General features: G+C 59.6%; 2 protein-coding genes across 3 annotated transcripts; both read right to left on the reverse strand.

The window, feature by feature from the left end:
- Nucleotides 1-311: 311 nt before the first annotated feature.
- On the reverse strand, nt 312-2,635 carry IRF2BP1 (interferon regulatory factor 2 binding protein 1). Its single transcript, XM_049787264.1, has one exon. The coding sequence runs from the start codon at nt 2,590-2,592 to the stop codon at nt 769-771; it is 1,824 nt and encodes a 607-aa protein (XP_049643221.1). The 5' UTR covers nt 2,593-2,635; the 3' UTR covers nt 312-768.
- Nucleotides 2,636-6,247: 3,612 nt separating this feature from the next.
- MYPOP (Myb related transcription factor, partner of profilin) lies at nt 6,248-15,687 on the reverse strand. Of its 2 annotated transcripts, XM_049787292.1 has the most exons (3): nt 15,653-15,687; nt 14,319-14,887; nt 6,248-7,453 (listed from the first exon to the last, which is right to left on the reverse strand). In XM_049787292.1, exons 2-3 carry the CDS (start codon nt 14,830-14,832, stop codon nt 6,855-6,857), a joined length of 1,113 nt encoding a protein of 370 aa, XP_049643249.1. In that variant the 5' UTR covers nt 14,833-14,887; nt 15,653-15,687; the 3' UTR covers nt 6,248-6,854. The 2 variants fall into 2 exon arrangements, with proteins under 2 accessions (XP_049643249.1, XP_049643250.1); XM_049787293.1 differs by lacking the exon at nt 15,653-15,687 and having other exon boundaries at nt 14,319-15,076.
- Nucleotides 15,688-15,723: the final 36 nt, after the last annotated feature.

Here is a 15,723-nt window from a genome sequence, read left to right on the forward strand (position 1 = left end):
TTAAGGCCATCGTGCAACCCCCCCAAAAGCCCCCAGCACGCTTTCCTCGGAAGCCTCGGGGCGCCCCCCTCTGCCCAGCTTTCCCAAGCCCGGAACCCCAATTCTGACATCTGGCAAACGGGGTCGGAGCGGCTGCAGGTGGCGCGGGCGGAGAGCGCCACCTGCCGGCCACGCGGGGGTATAGCGACGCCCGCGCTCCCTCACACCCGCAGGACCCGCCCCGGCCCCCAGGGGGCGCCACCGCTCCTCACACAACTTGGGGACCCAAGGGAGGAAAGGAGAGATAAAAAAGATGAAGAAAAAAAAAAAAACCCAAACCATCTTTCGGTTTATTGAAGGAAGAAAAAGGGAGCGGTGTACGGGGTTTTATTTTGGGGAAGGAGGATGGGGAAATAAATGCTTTTTGCTTCGTTTATAAAGAGTGAGATTTCTGGGGGGGGCCTCCCCCAGTTCCAGGAGGAATAGGGGGGGTGGTCCACCTGTCCCCCCAACTACAAGTAGCAGCCAAGCCAAGCCAAGGAGGGGAGGGATGGGAAGAAGGGGAAAATGGAGGGGCCTGGGCTGGGGGACCCCATCACACCCCTCGGCCAGAAGCCACAAGCTCTGTCTCTCTCTCTCTCTCCCCCCACCCTCTGATGCATCTACCCCAGGGGACCCCAGGGGGACTGAGGAAGGGGGTATGTACACAGGACGGGGGGCAAATACAGGGGGGCAGCAGGGCAGGGAATAATTTATCCGCGGTGGCGGTGGGTGGAGGGGGGCTGCGGCCTAGGGGTCCCGCTCTTTCTTCACCTTGATGTCTCCGGCCAGGATGGTGGCGATCTCGCCCTGCATGAAGGCCCAGGGCACCGAGGAGCCCACGAGCGGGCACTTGTCCCCGCTGGGGCAGTACACCTCGCCGGCGGGGCCCTGGGCCTTGATGAACTCCCGGGAGCAGGGGAAGCAGAACTTGTGTCCCGGCACCGAGGGGCACTGGACGAAGTGGGTGTCTTCCAGGCGCTCCCGGCAGAGGGTGCAGCAGAGAGGGGCGCCGGGGGTGGCCCCGGTGCCGGGCCCGCCGCCGCTCACCGCCTCGGCCCCGGCCGTCGGGCTGACCTCGGTGTCGCCGTTGCGGGCCACCAGGCGGTGCGGGGTGGGCGGCGGGGCAGCGGCGGAGGCGGCCGGGCTGGCCCCTCCAGCGCGCCCACCGCCGCCGCCACCACCGCCACCGCCGCCGGGGTCCTTCGGGGAGTGGCCGAGGGCTTCGGCCACGTTCTTCAGCGCCGCGATGGGCGACGGCACGCCGGGGGCCTCGGCCGGGTAGGGGCCGCCGGGGGCCACCCAGTGCCGCTGCTGCTGCTCCTCGGATGTCAGCTTGCCCGCCGCTTCGCCCTCAGGCTCCGGAGAAGCCTTGCGGCGCCGCGGGGTCGGGGCCAGGTTCCTGGAGGGCGCGCGCGGCGGTGGCCCGCACAGGGCGGCCGGGGCCGGCTCGGGGTACTGCTGGGGCAAGGCCTCGGCCGGGGCCGGCTCGCGGAAGCTTCGCACCCCGTCGGTGAGCAGCTCGCCCAGCTGCCGCCACTCCCCGGAGCCGTGGCGCCGCTCGTACTCGAGGTACTTGAAGCCCGACGACGCCAGGGCCTTGCCCGGCTCGCGCAGGGCGTCGTGAAACATCTGGCGGGCCACGGCCAGGACGCCCGCGTACACGTTGCCGGAGCCGCAGGGGTACTCGGTGAAGAGCTTGAGCTCGAACTCGTAGCCCGGGGGCCGGGCGGCGGCGTCGAAGGCGAACACGCGGCCCACCAGGCCGTGGTCCTTCTTGAAGCGCACGTTGAAGGGCGCGCAGGCCGACAGGGCCAGCAGCTGCTCGCGCACGGCCTTGGGGCGCCCGTGCCACTCCTCGGCCCGGCCGCGCATGGCCTCGTTGAGCTCGGCCAGGCAGTCCGCGTTGCGCTGCTGCTGCTGCTGCTTCTCCTTCTCGAAGTCGGAGCCGAACACGGGCCTGGCGGGGCTCAAGCCCGGGGCCAGCGTCAGGCCGCGGCTGCCCAGGCCGGACACGGCGGCGGCCAGCAGCCCGGGCGGCACCAAGCCGGGCATGGACCCCAGCAGGGCCCGGCGGGCGCCCTCGGCCACCACGTCCTCGCGGCCCAGCCCGTTGGCCAGGCGCGAGCCCAGCGTGTACTCCAAGGCGGGCGCGGGCAGGGGCAGGCGGCCCGAGGAGGTGGCCCGGTCGTAGCGGTCCTGGCCGGACAGGCCGCCGCCGCCTCCCGCGCCCGCTCCGCCCGCGGCGCCCGTGCCGGACGAGGGCTGCGGCTGGGCCTGCGGGGGCGGCAGCGGGGGGCCCTGCGTGGCGGCGGCGGCGGCGGCCGCCGAGGCCAGGTCCTTGGGCGTCGGGTGCTTGAGGGCCGGCGGCCCCGGCGAGCGGCCTTCGGGGAGCACATGGCTGCGCTTGAGCTGGCGGGCGGCGTCGATGAGCAGCTCGATGCGGTCGGCGCCCTCGAAGTTGACGCAGCCGCGGCACACGGCCTCGCTGAAGTCCCACACCATGGCCCAGGGCATCTTGGGCAGGTCGCACAGGTAGCACCACTGGCGGCGGGAGGCCTGCACCGACGCCATGCTGGCCCGGCCGAGCCCTGCGGGGGCCCCCGGCTGCTCCCCGCCGCCGCCGCCTCGCGATCTGGAAGCCCCCGGGACCCCCGGGACCCCCGCGGGCGGGCCTCGGGCTCGGGCTCGGCCTCCCCGGCCGCCGGATCCAGGCCCGGCCCCCCTTCCCCGCCCCCTGGGCCCAGAGGCGCGCTGGCTCGCTCGTTCGCTCGCTCGCTCACTGCGCTCCCGCCTCCTGCAGACGTCTGGGCGGCCGGCTGCGGGGAGGCTCGGCGGCGCCACCCACCGCCCCGGCGCTCCGGGTGCTTGCAAGGCCCGGCCTCGGGCCTCCGGGCGCGCCGCTCCGGACCCCCGCGATGGGCGCCGCCGCTCCGGATCCCCGCGATGGGCGCCGCCGCTCCTGCAAGCCCAACGGCCGCCGCCGCCGCCGCCTCCTTCTGCCCCGGAGGCCGCTTCGCAGGGAAAGTTACATAACACGCGGCAAGGCCTTCTGGGAGGTGTAGTCCCGCCGCGGACGCTCCTTAAAGGGGCCGCGAGACGCCCGCAGGCGCCGCTGGAAGGGGTGGGGGGGGGACCCCGAGGGTCCGAGCAATCCGAGGAGCAGAAATGGTATGGGACGGTGCGGCCGATCGGGGAGGGACCAGGGTCGAATGTCGGCGTCCCCATAGGCCCGGGGTCTTTCCACCCACCCACCCAGCCTGCCAGCCAGGGGAGATTTCTGAGTGCAGAGCCAGGAGGGGTCTCTGAGCGCCGCTGGGTGTGACTCAGACACCAATCAATCCATCAATCAGGTTCAATTTTATTTTAAAATTAAAAAATGGTCCTGGATGGACAGGAACCCACTTGGAACTTGGGTTTGCTGTGCTTTCATTTTATTTGCTTGTGCTCTTGAAGGCTCAGTCCCTTTCCTCCGTGCAATTCGGGCAAGTGGTTGGCGAAGCCGGGGGGGACCCTGATTGGATGAATCCCAGGCGAGCTGTCAGCTCAGCTTGGCCTGCGGGTGCTCCGCTAGGCGCCTCTTTCTTCCTCCCTCCCTCCCTCCCCAGGTCGGCTTCAGATTTGCGGGAAAGAGGAGAGGCCCGAGGCGTCCGTCCGGCCCAGGTCCCTGCCTCAGCTTGCTGCTCGCTGGCCAACGGGGTCCAGCGCCCAGACTTCGCTTCCCGCTCTGCAGGCTCCAAAGGGTTACTCGCTGGGTTTCTCCTGTCGCCCCCTCCGCCTCTGGACTACATTTCCCAAGATGCTCGGCGGCGAGGGCGAGATGACGCACTTCCGCCGATGGGGCGGGTGGGGAGGCCTTCCCTATTCCCGCTGTCTAGACTACCTACCTAACCCCCAAATTTTTCAAGGGGGGGGGTCTTCCCATGTTTTCTAAGCATGGAAATGAAGGGGATTCAGCCTTCACCCTCCCCGCAGCCCTTTTGGGAGGTCAGAAATGATTAGGGATCGTTTTCTGGGAGTGTAAGAGGCAGGAATACCCCCCCCCCAAACTTGAGTCTTAACCACCTGATAGACCTAAGGAGGCTTGGAAGCACCCCCAGTTTTTATTCTCCCAGGCGGGGTTCCTAACATTGCAGGGGGCGGGGGTAGAGGCGGGGTTTTGAGGTTCAAACCCCACATCAGCCCTTCTCTACTCTTGTCTTTGTGAATTGTCCGGAGTTACTTGGGAAATGTCAGGTTGCAATCGCTAAAGCGTTTTTATCAAAATAATTAGGGGCTACCTGCCTCCCACATCACCCCCCTTCCGGCCCCTCACCCCTCCAGGTGGTTACCATTGTCTTGGCTCTAATCACCCTTTGCCCCACTTGGATTTTAACTCTGCAAGTTGACTTGCCACCTGTCTGGGGTTTCCTGCTGCTGCAGGTGGAATCCAGAACCTCACACAGGGCCTCATGCATGGTCACTCCTGCCCAGCCACGTCCCAGACCGGACACATCTTCCTTCAAACTGAACCACTGTGCCAAAGATGGGATTTTTCGCCAATTTGAGGAGACATTAGGTGCAGAATCAGGGGATTCATGTACCCGTCACACTGCGGGAAATAAGTGGCTTCAAATAGACCCGTTAAGTGTTGATCTTTCAAGTGTTGATCTTTCAGTAATTGCCCATCCTCTCTGTTTAGCATCACTGGTGAGAGATAAGTATTGCCCTAGGGGGCCGGAGCATAGCACCGAAGAAGGGTGTTTGTCTTGTATATGGTTGACCCAATCCCCAGCATCCCATAAGGTCCCCTGAGTCTGAGCCTTCCAGGAGTAATCCCTGAGTGCTGCTGGGTGCCACCACCCCCAAAAAAATAAAGTTCCCCAGAAGCTGGCCTCAGGTGAACTGGATTGTGCCCAACAAGTTTAAGGCCATTCCAGAAACTTCAGGGGCTGAGGCAGGTGAAAATCTTCTAGGCCAGGACTGTGGCACCAAGTAAGGGTCTGGGAGATGATTTAAAAGGCTGAAGACTCCCCAAAGCACTACTGGATCTGGGCCCTCAAATCATACGGACTTGAGATATAGCTCAGTGGTAGGGGTACTTGTCTTGCATCAATGTGTGAGGTCCTGGGTTTGATCCCTGACACCAACAGAACAGTAAAAAGAGAACCTGGAGCCGGAGAGGTGGCGCTAGAGGTAAGGTGTCTGCCTTGCAAGCGCTAGCCAAGGAAGGACCGTGGTTCGATCCCCAGCTCCCATATGGTCCCCCCAAGCCTGGGGCAATTTCTGAGCACCTAGCCAGGAGTAACCCCTGAACACCAAATGGGTGTGACAAAAAAAAAAGAGAGAGAACCCGAGGGAGCCATAGCAATGGGGAGGGCATTTGCCTTGCACATAGTGAACCTAGGTTGGATCCCTGACATTCCATGTGGTCCCGAGCCTGCCAGAAATTTCTGAGTGTAGAGCCAGGAGTAATCCCTGATTACTGATTACCTGTAGGGTATGGTCCAACAAAGGAAGGAAGGAAGGAAGGAAGGAAGGGAGGGAGGGAGGGAGGGAGAGAGGGAGGGAGGAAACCCTAGAATGCCTTAATATACAAATACCACTGTCAAAAGCTTGACCATGCTCGGCGGCCAGGAGGCATACAGGTGTCCATGGGAGCTGTATTTTTACCCCTGTTCTTTTTTTGTTTTGGTTTTCAGGCGGTGCTCAGGTTTTACTCCTGGCTCTGCACTCAGGAATCACTCTGGCAGTGTTGGGTGAAGCATCTAGGATATCAGGGATCGAACCTGCCTCGGTCGTGGATGAGGCTTCTTGTACTATCTCTCGGGCCCCTAGATGTCCTTTCATCCTAAGGCCAGCCCCTTTCTCCTGTGTGGGGCTAGATCATCCTTTCTAACTTTTTCGCGGGCCGGGGAGAGCCCAGACTAGCAAAAGATCAGGGAGAAGATTTAGCATCTTCCTAGAGGCAGGAAGCGTACCTGGATCTTGGTGCCCATTCCACAGATGAGTAAAGGGAGGCCCAAGGGGATCACACAACTTGGGTGGGGGTCCTGGGCAGAGGGGTAGGTGTTGCCTATATCACTGCCAACCAATTGGCAGGTGGGGCTCCCCATCTTCGGGTAAAATGGGGGGAGACCTAGCAGAAGCAAGTATAAGGCACTTACTTGCTCCTTCAGAAACTCTGGAGGAAATTGGGGGGCGCTGGCTAAATAGTGCGGGGGAATCCAGGCAGCGCCCCCAAACGATCTTATGAAAAATAAGTTTATTGAGATCTTGTTACCACTGGGTGGGAGAAAGGCTGCTGAGCTTGGGGAGTAGGGGGAGGCAACCCCCCAGATGAGTGGCTTTTCTCTTTTTTGGGGGGAAGAGGGAAAGCCCTGCCCAGTCTCCTTTTTGTCTAGCAACTCCTCCTTCCTGGAGTCCAGAGGTGGGGCAGCCCCCCCCAAATTAAACCCCTCCCCGGATCGAGATTCTCTTCAAGTCAAGGCCAGGAGCTTGTTGGGAGGGGCGTAAGAGTGGGGATATGTGTTTGTATGTGTGCAAGACCCGAATGGGGGTCCCCTGTGCAACCCGCGACGGGCAGTAATAAATAACATCAAATCCATGGCTTCGAAGTTTGGGGGTTCGGGAAAGCAGCTAGGCGGGCAGCGCTGTACTGGAGAGGGGGCGACCAGGGGGCTCTTCCAGCAGTTACCCCCCCAAGATTCAGGCACTAACTAAGACAGGGAGCGGATGCGAGCGCGCCCCTGCAGCAGGGAGCCGGGGTGCAGCCAGGATGGGGGGCGACGCTCCTCCAGGGCGCTGTGCGCAAGCTGGGGGTGGGCACAAGGATGCTGGACCCCCGGGGACCCCTTTCAGGGTGCTTTCCACCGGCCCCGCCGTTTGCCCGTGGGGAACCCTTTCCTCCTCTTGCAGGGGGGCGAGTCGGGAGGCGGCAGAGGGGCCAGGGGGGGCCGCGCCCCTGCGTCCTCGCCCCTCGGGGAGACGATAACCCCCCTGGCAGCCACTAGGGACACGGGCTCGGGGTTCAGCTCCACCTTGGGGACCGGCGGAGGTGGGAGGGGCGGCCGAGGGGGCGCCGGCAGATGGGGAGGAGGTGGCGGTGGGTGATGGGGCTGGGGGACGCCCGGCGCCCCGGGCAGCAGTGGCAGCAGGGCGCTCAGGGCCTCGCTCAGCTTGGCCAGGCCCTGGCGCAAGGTGCCCGCCAGCTCGCGGATGGCATCGGCCGTCTCCTGCTGCGCGCGCAGCAAGTCCAGGGCAGGGTCGGGGGGCTGCGGGGGGCTGGGGCCCGGTGGTAGCTGGAGATGCGGGTGCGGGGCTGCCGGGCCCGGTGGGGACTGCGGGGCGGCGGGGGGCGGGGTCTCACGCTCCTTGATGAGTGCGCTCGGCTTGCCGGTGGGCCGTGCCCAGGGATCGGGGCTCCTGCACCCCCCTTTGCTCTGAGCTGGGGTATCTGTGGAAACAAGACAGGACAGGAAGGGACGCGTGAGTGACCCCCCACAATGATGTTCTCTCTCCATTTCTGGGGGGGCATCCCCCACCCAAACCCTGCATGTCCATCTCGGCTCAGACCTCCCAGTGCCAGATGACAGGATGGTCCCTGGGATGGAGCCCCAAATTGTTTGGTGATAAAGGGGGGAGGCCGAGGCCAGATTGGGGGTGCCACCACAAGGCCATGTCTTCTCTTTCATAGCGAGAATCAACATAAGGTTCTGAAAGGGACCAGAGAGGTAGTACAGCGGCGAGGGGGTTGGCTTTGCACATGGCAGATCAGAGTTTGATCCTTGACGTCCCATATGGTCCCCCAGCACTGCCAGGAGTAACCCGAGTATCTACGGGTGTGACCCCCAAACAAAATACATAAGGCTTTGAAGCACTGGGAATTGCCCCCTTTCTTCCAGGGTCCTGGGGAGGTCCGAGGGACTCAGGAGAGGGGTGGGAGGGCTGGCATGTTGGCAGGTTTCAGGAGTGTGAGAATTGGGGTGCTGGAACTCAGGATGGCAGGGTCTCATCTCCACTCAACAGGACTGCCTGACTGACCCTTCTGTTTTTGTTTGGGCGGCACTCAGGGATTACTCCTGGCTCTGCACTCAGAAATCACTCCTGGCAGGCTAGTGGGACCATATGTGGGGATTGACCGGGGTTGGTCCCTGGTAGGCAGTGTGCAAGGCCAACGACCTACCCACTGTGCTATAGCTCCAGCCCAGGTTTTTGAATGTGTGTGTGTGTGTGTGCTCAGGAATCACTCCTGGTGGAATCTGAGGGGACCATATGGGGTGCTGAGGCTTGAACCCTGATCCATCTCATACAAGGCAAGGCTGTACTGTCTCTCCAAATCCTCCATCTCCTCTCTCACAAATATTTTTTGGGGGTTGGTGCTACATCCGGTGGAACTTGGGGTTACCCTAGCTCTGCAGTTAGAAGTTATTTTTTTGGTATTTGGGCCACACCTGGCAATGCTCAGGATTTAGTTACTCCTGGCTCTGTGCTCAGAAATTGCTCCTGGAAGGCTCAGAGGACCATATGGGATGCTGGGGATCGAACCAGGGTCCATCCGGGTTTGGCCACATGCAAGGCAAATGCCCTCCTGGCTGTGTTATCACTCCAGGCCCTGGCACGGATATTTTGATTTGGGGGGGGGGAGGATATTGGGGCAGAAAACAAACCAGAAGAAAAATTGGTGTTTCAAGACTCCAGATGTTGGGGCAGCCAGTCTGCCCTACCCAAAAGCTCACTTTTTTTTTTTTTTTTTTTGGTTTTTGGGCCACACCTGGCAGTGCTCAGGGGTTACTCCTGGCTGTCCACTCAGAAATAGCTCCTGGCAGGCACGGGGGACCATATGGGACACCAGGATTCGAACAAACCACCTTAGGTTCTGGATCGGCTGTTTGCAAGGCAAACGCTGCTGTGCTATCCCTCCGGGCCCCAGAAGCTCACTTTCTAACATCCCTGAGAACGCTGCCGGGCCTCCTCCAACCTCGCCTGCTTCTCCTCTGGCACCCCTATTTCTTTTTTTCTTTTTCTTTTTTTTTTTTTTTTTTTAGTTTTTGGGCCACACCCGTTGATGCTCAGGGGTTACTCCTGGCATAGCTCAGAAATCACCCCTGGCTTGGGGGGACCATATGGGGGATGGAACCGTGGTCTGTCCTACGCTAGCGCTTGCAAGGCAGACACCTTACCTCTAGCGCCACCTTCCCGGCCCCTGGCACCCCTATTTCTGCTGACAGCAGCTACATCCTTCTCCCCCCAGGACTCGCTCCATGGTAAATTATCCCTGGCTCTGCCTTCCAGCTGGACCAGGCATAGCAGCTCACGAGGCCCGAGCACAGGTGTGGAACTCTGGGTACACCACAGGGCGTAGTCCCAAATCCAAAGAGACTGGATCTGGGTTGGAGAGATCCTACAGGCAGGCACTGAAGGACAAGCTTGTTTAAGCCCGGCATTGCATGGTCCCCCCATGCACCGCCAGGGCAGCTCCTGAGCCTGGTGTGTACAAACCCCCTTGAGCTCAAAAAGGAAAAAATTGGCCACCCGTGTGTGTACAAGAGACAGAGACAAAGAAACACAGCATGCAGATGACATGGGTTCAATCACTGGCATCCCATAGGGCCCCCCAAACTTGCCTGGAGTAAGCCCTGAGCGCCACTAGGTGTGGCCCAAAACCCAAAGAAAAAAATAAATAAAATAAAATAAACCTCAGGGGCCTTTAGGCGGGGGGGGGGGGGCTAACTGACCCTGTTTCAATCCCCAGCACTGGTATATACCCCCTAAGCACAGAGCTATGAATAAGCCCTGAGCACTGCCAGATGTGACCCCAAAAAATCACACACACACAAATAAATTCGGCCTCTTATCAATTCCACACCCCTCCCTACCATAGTCCCTGCTTCTCACCCCCCTTCTCCCACCTGGACTCCTGTGTAGAAATTGAGGCTCTCTGTATTTGGGCTCAAAAAAGGCTGCACCCCTCCAGCCCCAAGGTGGGCTGGGTCCAATTGTTATTAGCCCTTTATTTTTTGGCCATGCCTGGCAGTGCTCCAGGATTATTTGGTAGGGGAAAGTTCGGGGTCAGGGAAAAAAGTCACTCTTGGCGGTCTCAGAGGATCATATGGGATGCCGAGAATCGAACCTGGGTTGGCTGCATGCAAGGCAAACACTCTCCCTGCTGGTCTTTAGTCCTGACATTTACTTTTGCTTATTTTGGGGCTACTCCTGGCTTGGTATTGCGGGAACCATTCGGTGGCCAGGGCTACATCCAGAGTCCTGCATGCAGTTTTGCTCCATCCTCTTGGGGTCCTCCCTCTGAGTCCACAACGGGCCTCAGTTTCCCCACCTTGGGTATAATAGACATGTGTGAGTTGGACCAAGAGAAGCAGTCCTGGAACACCTCCCAATGTTTTTTTTTTTTTTGCTTTGGGGCCACACTTGGAGGTGCTCAAGGGTGATTACTGGCTCTGTGCTCGCAACCAAGCTTGGTAGGCTTAGGAGAAGCATATAGGATGCCAGGGATCGAACCCAGATCAGCTGCATGCAAGGCAAGCTCCTTACCTGCTGTACTATGGCTCTAGCCCCTCCCTGTGGAGTATTACAAGGAGCGAGGAACTCACCATCAGAGCGCAGGAGGTGGACCTGGGCCCAGTACACTGGAAGGGCCCAGAGTACTTTTACTCTTCAGGGGTCTCAAACTCGCAGCCCGAGGGCCGTTTGTGGCCCTCCGTACAACATTGTGTGGCCCTGCCCTAGAGGAATCTTTTTTTGTTTTGTTTTGTTTTAGTTGTTTGCGTCACACCCCCCAATGTTAAAGGCTTACTACTGACTGACTTTGCACTCAAGGATCACCCCGACTTTGCCTCCTGCGGCCCCCAGGTAAACTGAGTTTGAGACCCCTGCATCTAGCTCTTTTAGCTACTGCCCAGAGAGCCGGAGTGATAGTACAGTGTAGGGTGTTTGCCTTGCACTCAGCCGACCTGGGATGGACCTGGGTTCGATCCCCTGCATCCCATATGGTCCCCCAAGCCTGCTAGGAGTGATTTTTGAGCACGGAGCCAGAAGTAACCCGAGTGCCAATGGGTGTGGTCCCCAAACAAAAACAAACCTAGTGTCCAGCGGTGACAGTGCTTAGCAGTCTAGCCAGTGTTGTTGAGTCACCCCAGGCTGCCCCCAGAGACCCTCTGCTTCCGACTCTGAGCAGTCCCTACTGGAAATTTCTACTCTAGAAACACATCATTCTTTCCCCAGGGCCTTTGCACAGGCTCTTTCTACTGTCAAGTTGAGTTTCCTCTACCCTTTCATCTCCACCTGGCACAATCTTTGATCTCAGGTTTCCACTCAGATGGAACCTCAGAAAGAACCACCTCAGAAAGGCCTTCCTTTCCCAGCATATGAAATGCCAGAATTCAAACCACTGTCCTTCTGCATGCAAGGCAAATGCCTTACTGCTGTGCTATCTTTCCGGCCCCTTGTTTTCTATTTTTGTTTGTTTTGGGCCACAGCCGATGGAGCTTAGGGGTTACTCCTGGCTCTGCGCTCAGAAATCACATCTGCCTAGGGGGAACATATGGGATGCTAGGGATCGAACCTGGGTCTGTCCCAGATCATCTACATGCAAGGCAAACGCCCTACCGCTGTGCTTTCACTCCAACCCTTTGTTTTCTTTTATTCTTGAGTTCTTCTCACCTCCTGGGATATGGTCTGTTTGAGGTGTAGCTTGTTTGGAGTTTGTAACTTTAATGTCAGCTCCATCAGGAAAAGGTGTTTTGGGGTCGGAGTGATAGCACATCGGGGAGGGTGTTTACCTTGCGCACAGCTGGTCTGGGTTCGATCCCCAGCATCCAATAGAGTCCCCTGAGCCTGGCAGGAATAATTTCTGAGCACAGAGCCAGGAGTAATTCTTGAGTGCCACTGGGTATGCCCCATAAACCAAAAAAAAGCAAATGTGTTTTTCTGTGCCAGTTTCCCACATGGGCCTGAATGCCTGTTTTAAGATACTGAATGACAGGGCCGGAGAGATAGCATGGAGGCAAGGTGTTTGTCTTTCATGCAGAAGGACAGTGGTTCGAATCCCAGCATCCCATATGGTCCTGTGCCTGCCAGGGGCGATTTCTGGGCATGGAGCCAGGAGTAATCCCTGAGTGCTGCCGGTGTGACCCAAAAACCAAAAAAAAAAAAAAAAAAAAAAAAAAAGATACTGAATGGAGTGAAAATGAGATTGTAGATTGTACTGGCATTTTTTTTTTTAAATTTCTGGGTTACATTTGGTGATGCTCAGAGATTACTCCTGATTGTGTACTCAGGTATTATTCCTGGCAGTGTTCAGGGATGCTGGGGAGCGAACCCGGGTCAGCCACATGCAAGGCCAGCATCCCTGCCCACTGTACTATCTCTCAGGCCCCTATACTGTTTCATTGTTTTGTTATGGGGCCACACCTGGTGGTGCTCAGGGATCCTTCCTGACTGGCTCAGGGGACCCTATGAAGTTTCTGGGATAGAACTCAAGCCTCTCATTGCCAGGCTACCCCTCCCCACCATGCTATGCTCTGGCCCCTTAAACTCTGATTCGAACCCAACCTGGACTTGGTGAACAGCTAAGCACATACCTGAGGTGTGACTCGGCTGGATGAATGAGCTTCTCAGAAGGGCTTAGCCTAGGGTGCCTTGTTTGATGAGGCCCAGAGGTCCAGGCTCTCTTCCAGACTCTTCCGTGACACCTCTACCCCTCCCACATACACACTTAGAATCCAACTCAAAAAAACCCAATTTATTTAAGGCCCCAATTGAAGGCCACTGTGCTCTCCTGCCTTGTTTGAAATCACTTTTCCCCAGTCCTTCCATTTTCCCTGCCTGGCCTTCCTCCCCCCAACATACACCCCACCCCAACTGAGAAACTTTGCTCAGTTCCCTGAACTGTCCAAGCTTTCTAGCCTCCCTGTCCGCCCCCAGACTGGTCCTTCTAACTCCCCCCGCTCCTCTGCCTCTTCCACTTGGTGGTGCAGGTAGCCCCTCCTAGACTTTTCCAGGAAGAAGAGATGGGGTAATTCCTCCACATTGGACTCCCACGGCAAAGGCCAACCCTGGGTTGCCACTGTGCCAGCGTGCATGTGCTTCATTGAATCTGGGATCCCTAGGAAGGCTGAGGAAAGCTCCAAAACAGTACCTCCATATAGGACAGGTGAAGGGGGGGGGGGTGTTAAAAAGCCAGAGCCCGGCCGGACCAGTCTCGGGACTTGGTTCTAGGGCCTGTGTCCTCCTCCACTGGGGATATGACCTTGGGAATGACCAAACATCTCTGAGTGTCCACATGGTGACCCGGGAACCACAGAACCCGAGTAAGTGAGCAGATCCAGGGCAGCCCCAGGGGGACTGAGATACAGTTCGAAGCATTTTATTTTGAAGTTTTTCTTAGTTTGGTTTTGGGCCACACGTGGCGGCGCTCAGGGCTTACACTTGGCTCTGCGCTCATAACGTACTCCTGGCAGGCTTGGAGGACCAGATGGGATGCCAAGGATCGAACCCAAGTTGGCCGTATGCAAGCCAAATGCCATTCCCGTGCTCTGCTATTGCTCCGGGCCCCAACTTTGAATTTTTTGTTGCTATGGGGCCACCCCTATATTACTCGGGGGGGTTCCCCCTAGAATCAGGGGTCTGGGTTCAGAGTTGGGGATCCTGCTTGCACCCCAACCCTTTGAGGTACCTCCAGACCCCAGATCCACCTCACCATTTTCCTGCAGTCCCTGATTATGTTATGTGTGTGGGGTGAGGCTATATTTGGAATTTCCACCTCCAGGACCTCCATCCTAGGGGGTGCTTAACGGGTGAGTGAGGGTGTTGGACCATTCCCTGTGTGGACATGAAACCTGACCCTACTTGGGGTCAAATCACCTCACTTTTCTGAATCTCAGCTTCCCTAGGTCAAAGACATAAAAATAAATAGCAGTGCCCACTGTCTGATCTCCAGAGCCCACCCTTATCCTGATACCACTCCAGCCTGCCAGGAGTGATCCCTGAACACAATTGGGGTGTCCCCCCCAAATAAGGCAGAATAGAAAGGGGCCAGGGCGGTGGCGTAAGCAGTAGGGCGTTGGCCTCGCATGTGCTAACCCAGGACAGACCAAGCTTCGATCCCCTGGGGTCCCATATGGTCCCCCAAGCCAGGTGCGATTTCTGAGCGCATAGCCAGGAGTGACCCCTGAGCATCACCTGGTGTGGCCCCAAATAAAAATAAAAAATACATAAAGAAGAGAATAGAAGAAAGCCGAGCCCACCTGCCTGGCGAGTAGTGAGGCGCCCCAGGCACCCAGAGTGGCTCTAAGGGGGCTCACCTGGCCGTCTCTCCTCCCTGCGCAGGTCTTCGGCGCACCCCGCACGCGGGGCGCAGGCACTTGGGGCGGCGGGGGGCGGGGGCTCGGAGCTGGCTGCGGGGGGCGGCTGGGCTCCAACCCCAGCCCCAGGGCCGGGCCCCGCCACCCCATGCCCCAGGATGGCGAAGAGGGTCTCCTCCTCCGCCGAGAAGGCCTCGTCGGCGGCGGGCCCCGCGCCCTGCGTGGAGTGCGGCACGCGCGCCAACTTCTCCTTGGTGCGGCGCTTGAAGTCGTTCCAGCGCTTCTGCACCTCCTGGCCGGTGCGCTTCCAGCTGGTGATGCCGTTGATCTTGGCGGCGATGCCGTCCCACACGCCCCGCCGCTCGGCCACGCTCACCCGACGGCTGTGCGCGCCGTAGAGCTGCGGGTAGTGGGCGCGCACCTCGCGGATCAGGATCTGGTTCTCCTCGAACGAGAAGCGGGGCTTGCGCAGCCGGGTGGCCTCCTCCGCCTCACCCGCCGGGGCCGTGGCCATGGCGCCCCCCGACGCCGCCCACGCCTGGCCTGGCGCATGGGGGGCGCCGCCGGTGCTGCGGGGCACAGGGCGCAGGGCGCTTGGGGGGCTGGCGGGGTGGCACCCCCGGGCATCCTTGGGCCGGCCTGTGCGCCCCACCCCGGCTGCCCGGACAGCGGCTCCTAGGGCTCCTGGGTCCCCGGGGCCTGGTGGGGTGCAGTGGGGTGGGATGGGTGGGATGTGTGGGGTGGGTAGGGAGGTCCCAGTGCGATGGGTGGGGTGTGTTGGGGGGGGGTCCCCGGCGCCTATTAATAGCTGACCCGGGGCGGGGCGCAGCGTGCGCTTCTCTGGGGAGCAAATTGCTGGCCACTAGGGAAGGGTCAAGGCGAGGTGGAGATGAGGGGCTGCTGCACCCCAGGAAATAGGGGTGAGGGGAGGATGCAGACAGCAGAAAGAAATGGGGGGCTGTCTGGGGAGCAGAGAAGGCATGGAGGTGAAGCAGGGGGGAGGCAGGGGAGGCTCAAGGGGACGTGCAGCAAAAAAAGGGGGAGCATGGAGAGCTGGGTTGGGGGTGAGCTCGGGCAATGGAAAGCCTCAGAAGGGGTCCTGGGAGTGGGGGTGCAACATTGGGGCTATGCTATATTGGGAGGTGATGATGGGTCTGCAAAGATTGTGGGGGGCACTGGGGGGGATACCAGGGAGCGAGCGGAGGGAAGATAGGGGAGATCCTAGAATAAAAGGGGGGCACTTGAGGAGACTCTGGGGGGCTGGGTGTCTCTGAGAGGAATCAGGCCGCGGAGGGCTGGAGGGGGACACCGAATCGGGCCGCGGGGTCACTCACCGGCGCCGCCGCAGCCCCCGCCGGCCCGTCGGTCAAGACTCGGGGTTCCTGCGGTCTCTTTCCCCCCACCT

This window comes from Suncus etruscus, chromosome 14 (genome assembly GCF_024139225.1).
Source record: "Suncus etruscus isolate mSunEtr1 chromosome 14, mSunEtr1.pri.cur, whole genome shotgun sequence".
NCBI lineage: Eukaryota > Metazoa > Chordata > Mammalia > Eulipotyphla > Soricidae > Suncus > Suncus etruscus.

Excerpts from the sequence above, each read along its gene's own strand:
- MYPOP (XM_049787292.1), bottom strand. The coding sequence starts at position 14,832 with ATGGCCACGGCCCCGGCGGGTGAGGCGGAGGAGGCCACCCGGCTGCGC. Across the intron at positions 7,454-14,318 it reads CAGGGAGGAGAGACGGCCAG|ATACCCCAGCTCAGAGCAAA; the intron begins GTGAGCCCCCTT and ends TTGTTTCCACAG.
- IRF2BP1 (XM_049787264.1), bottom strand. The coding sequence starts at position 2,592 with ATGGCGTCGGTGCAGGCCTCCCGCCGCCAGTGGTGCTACCTGTGCGAC.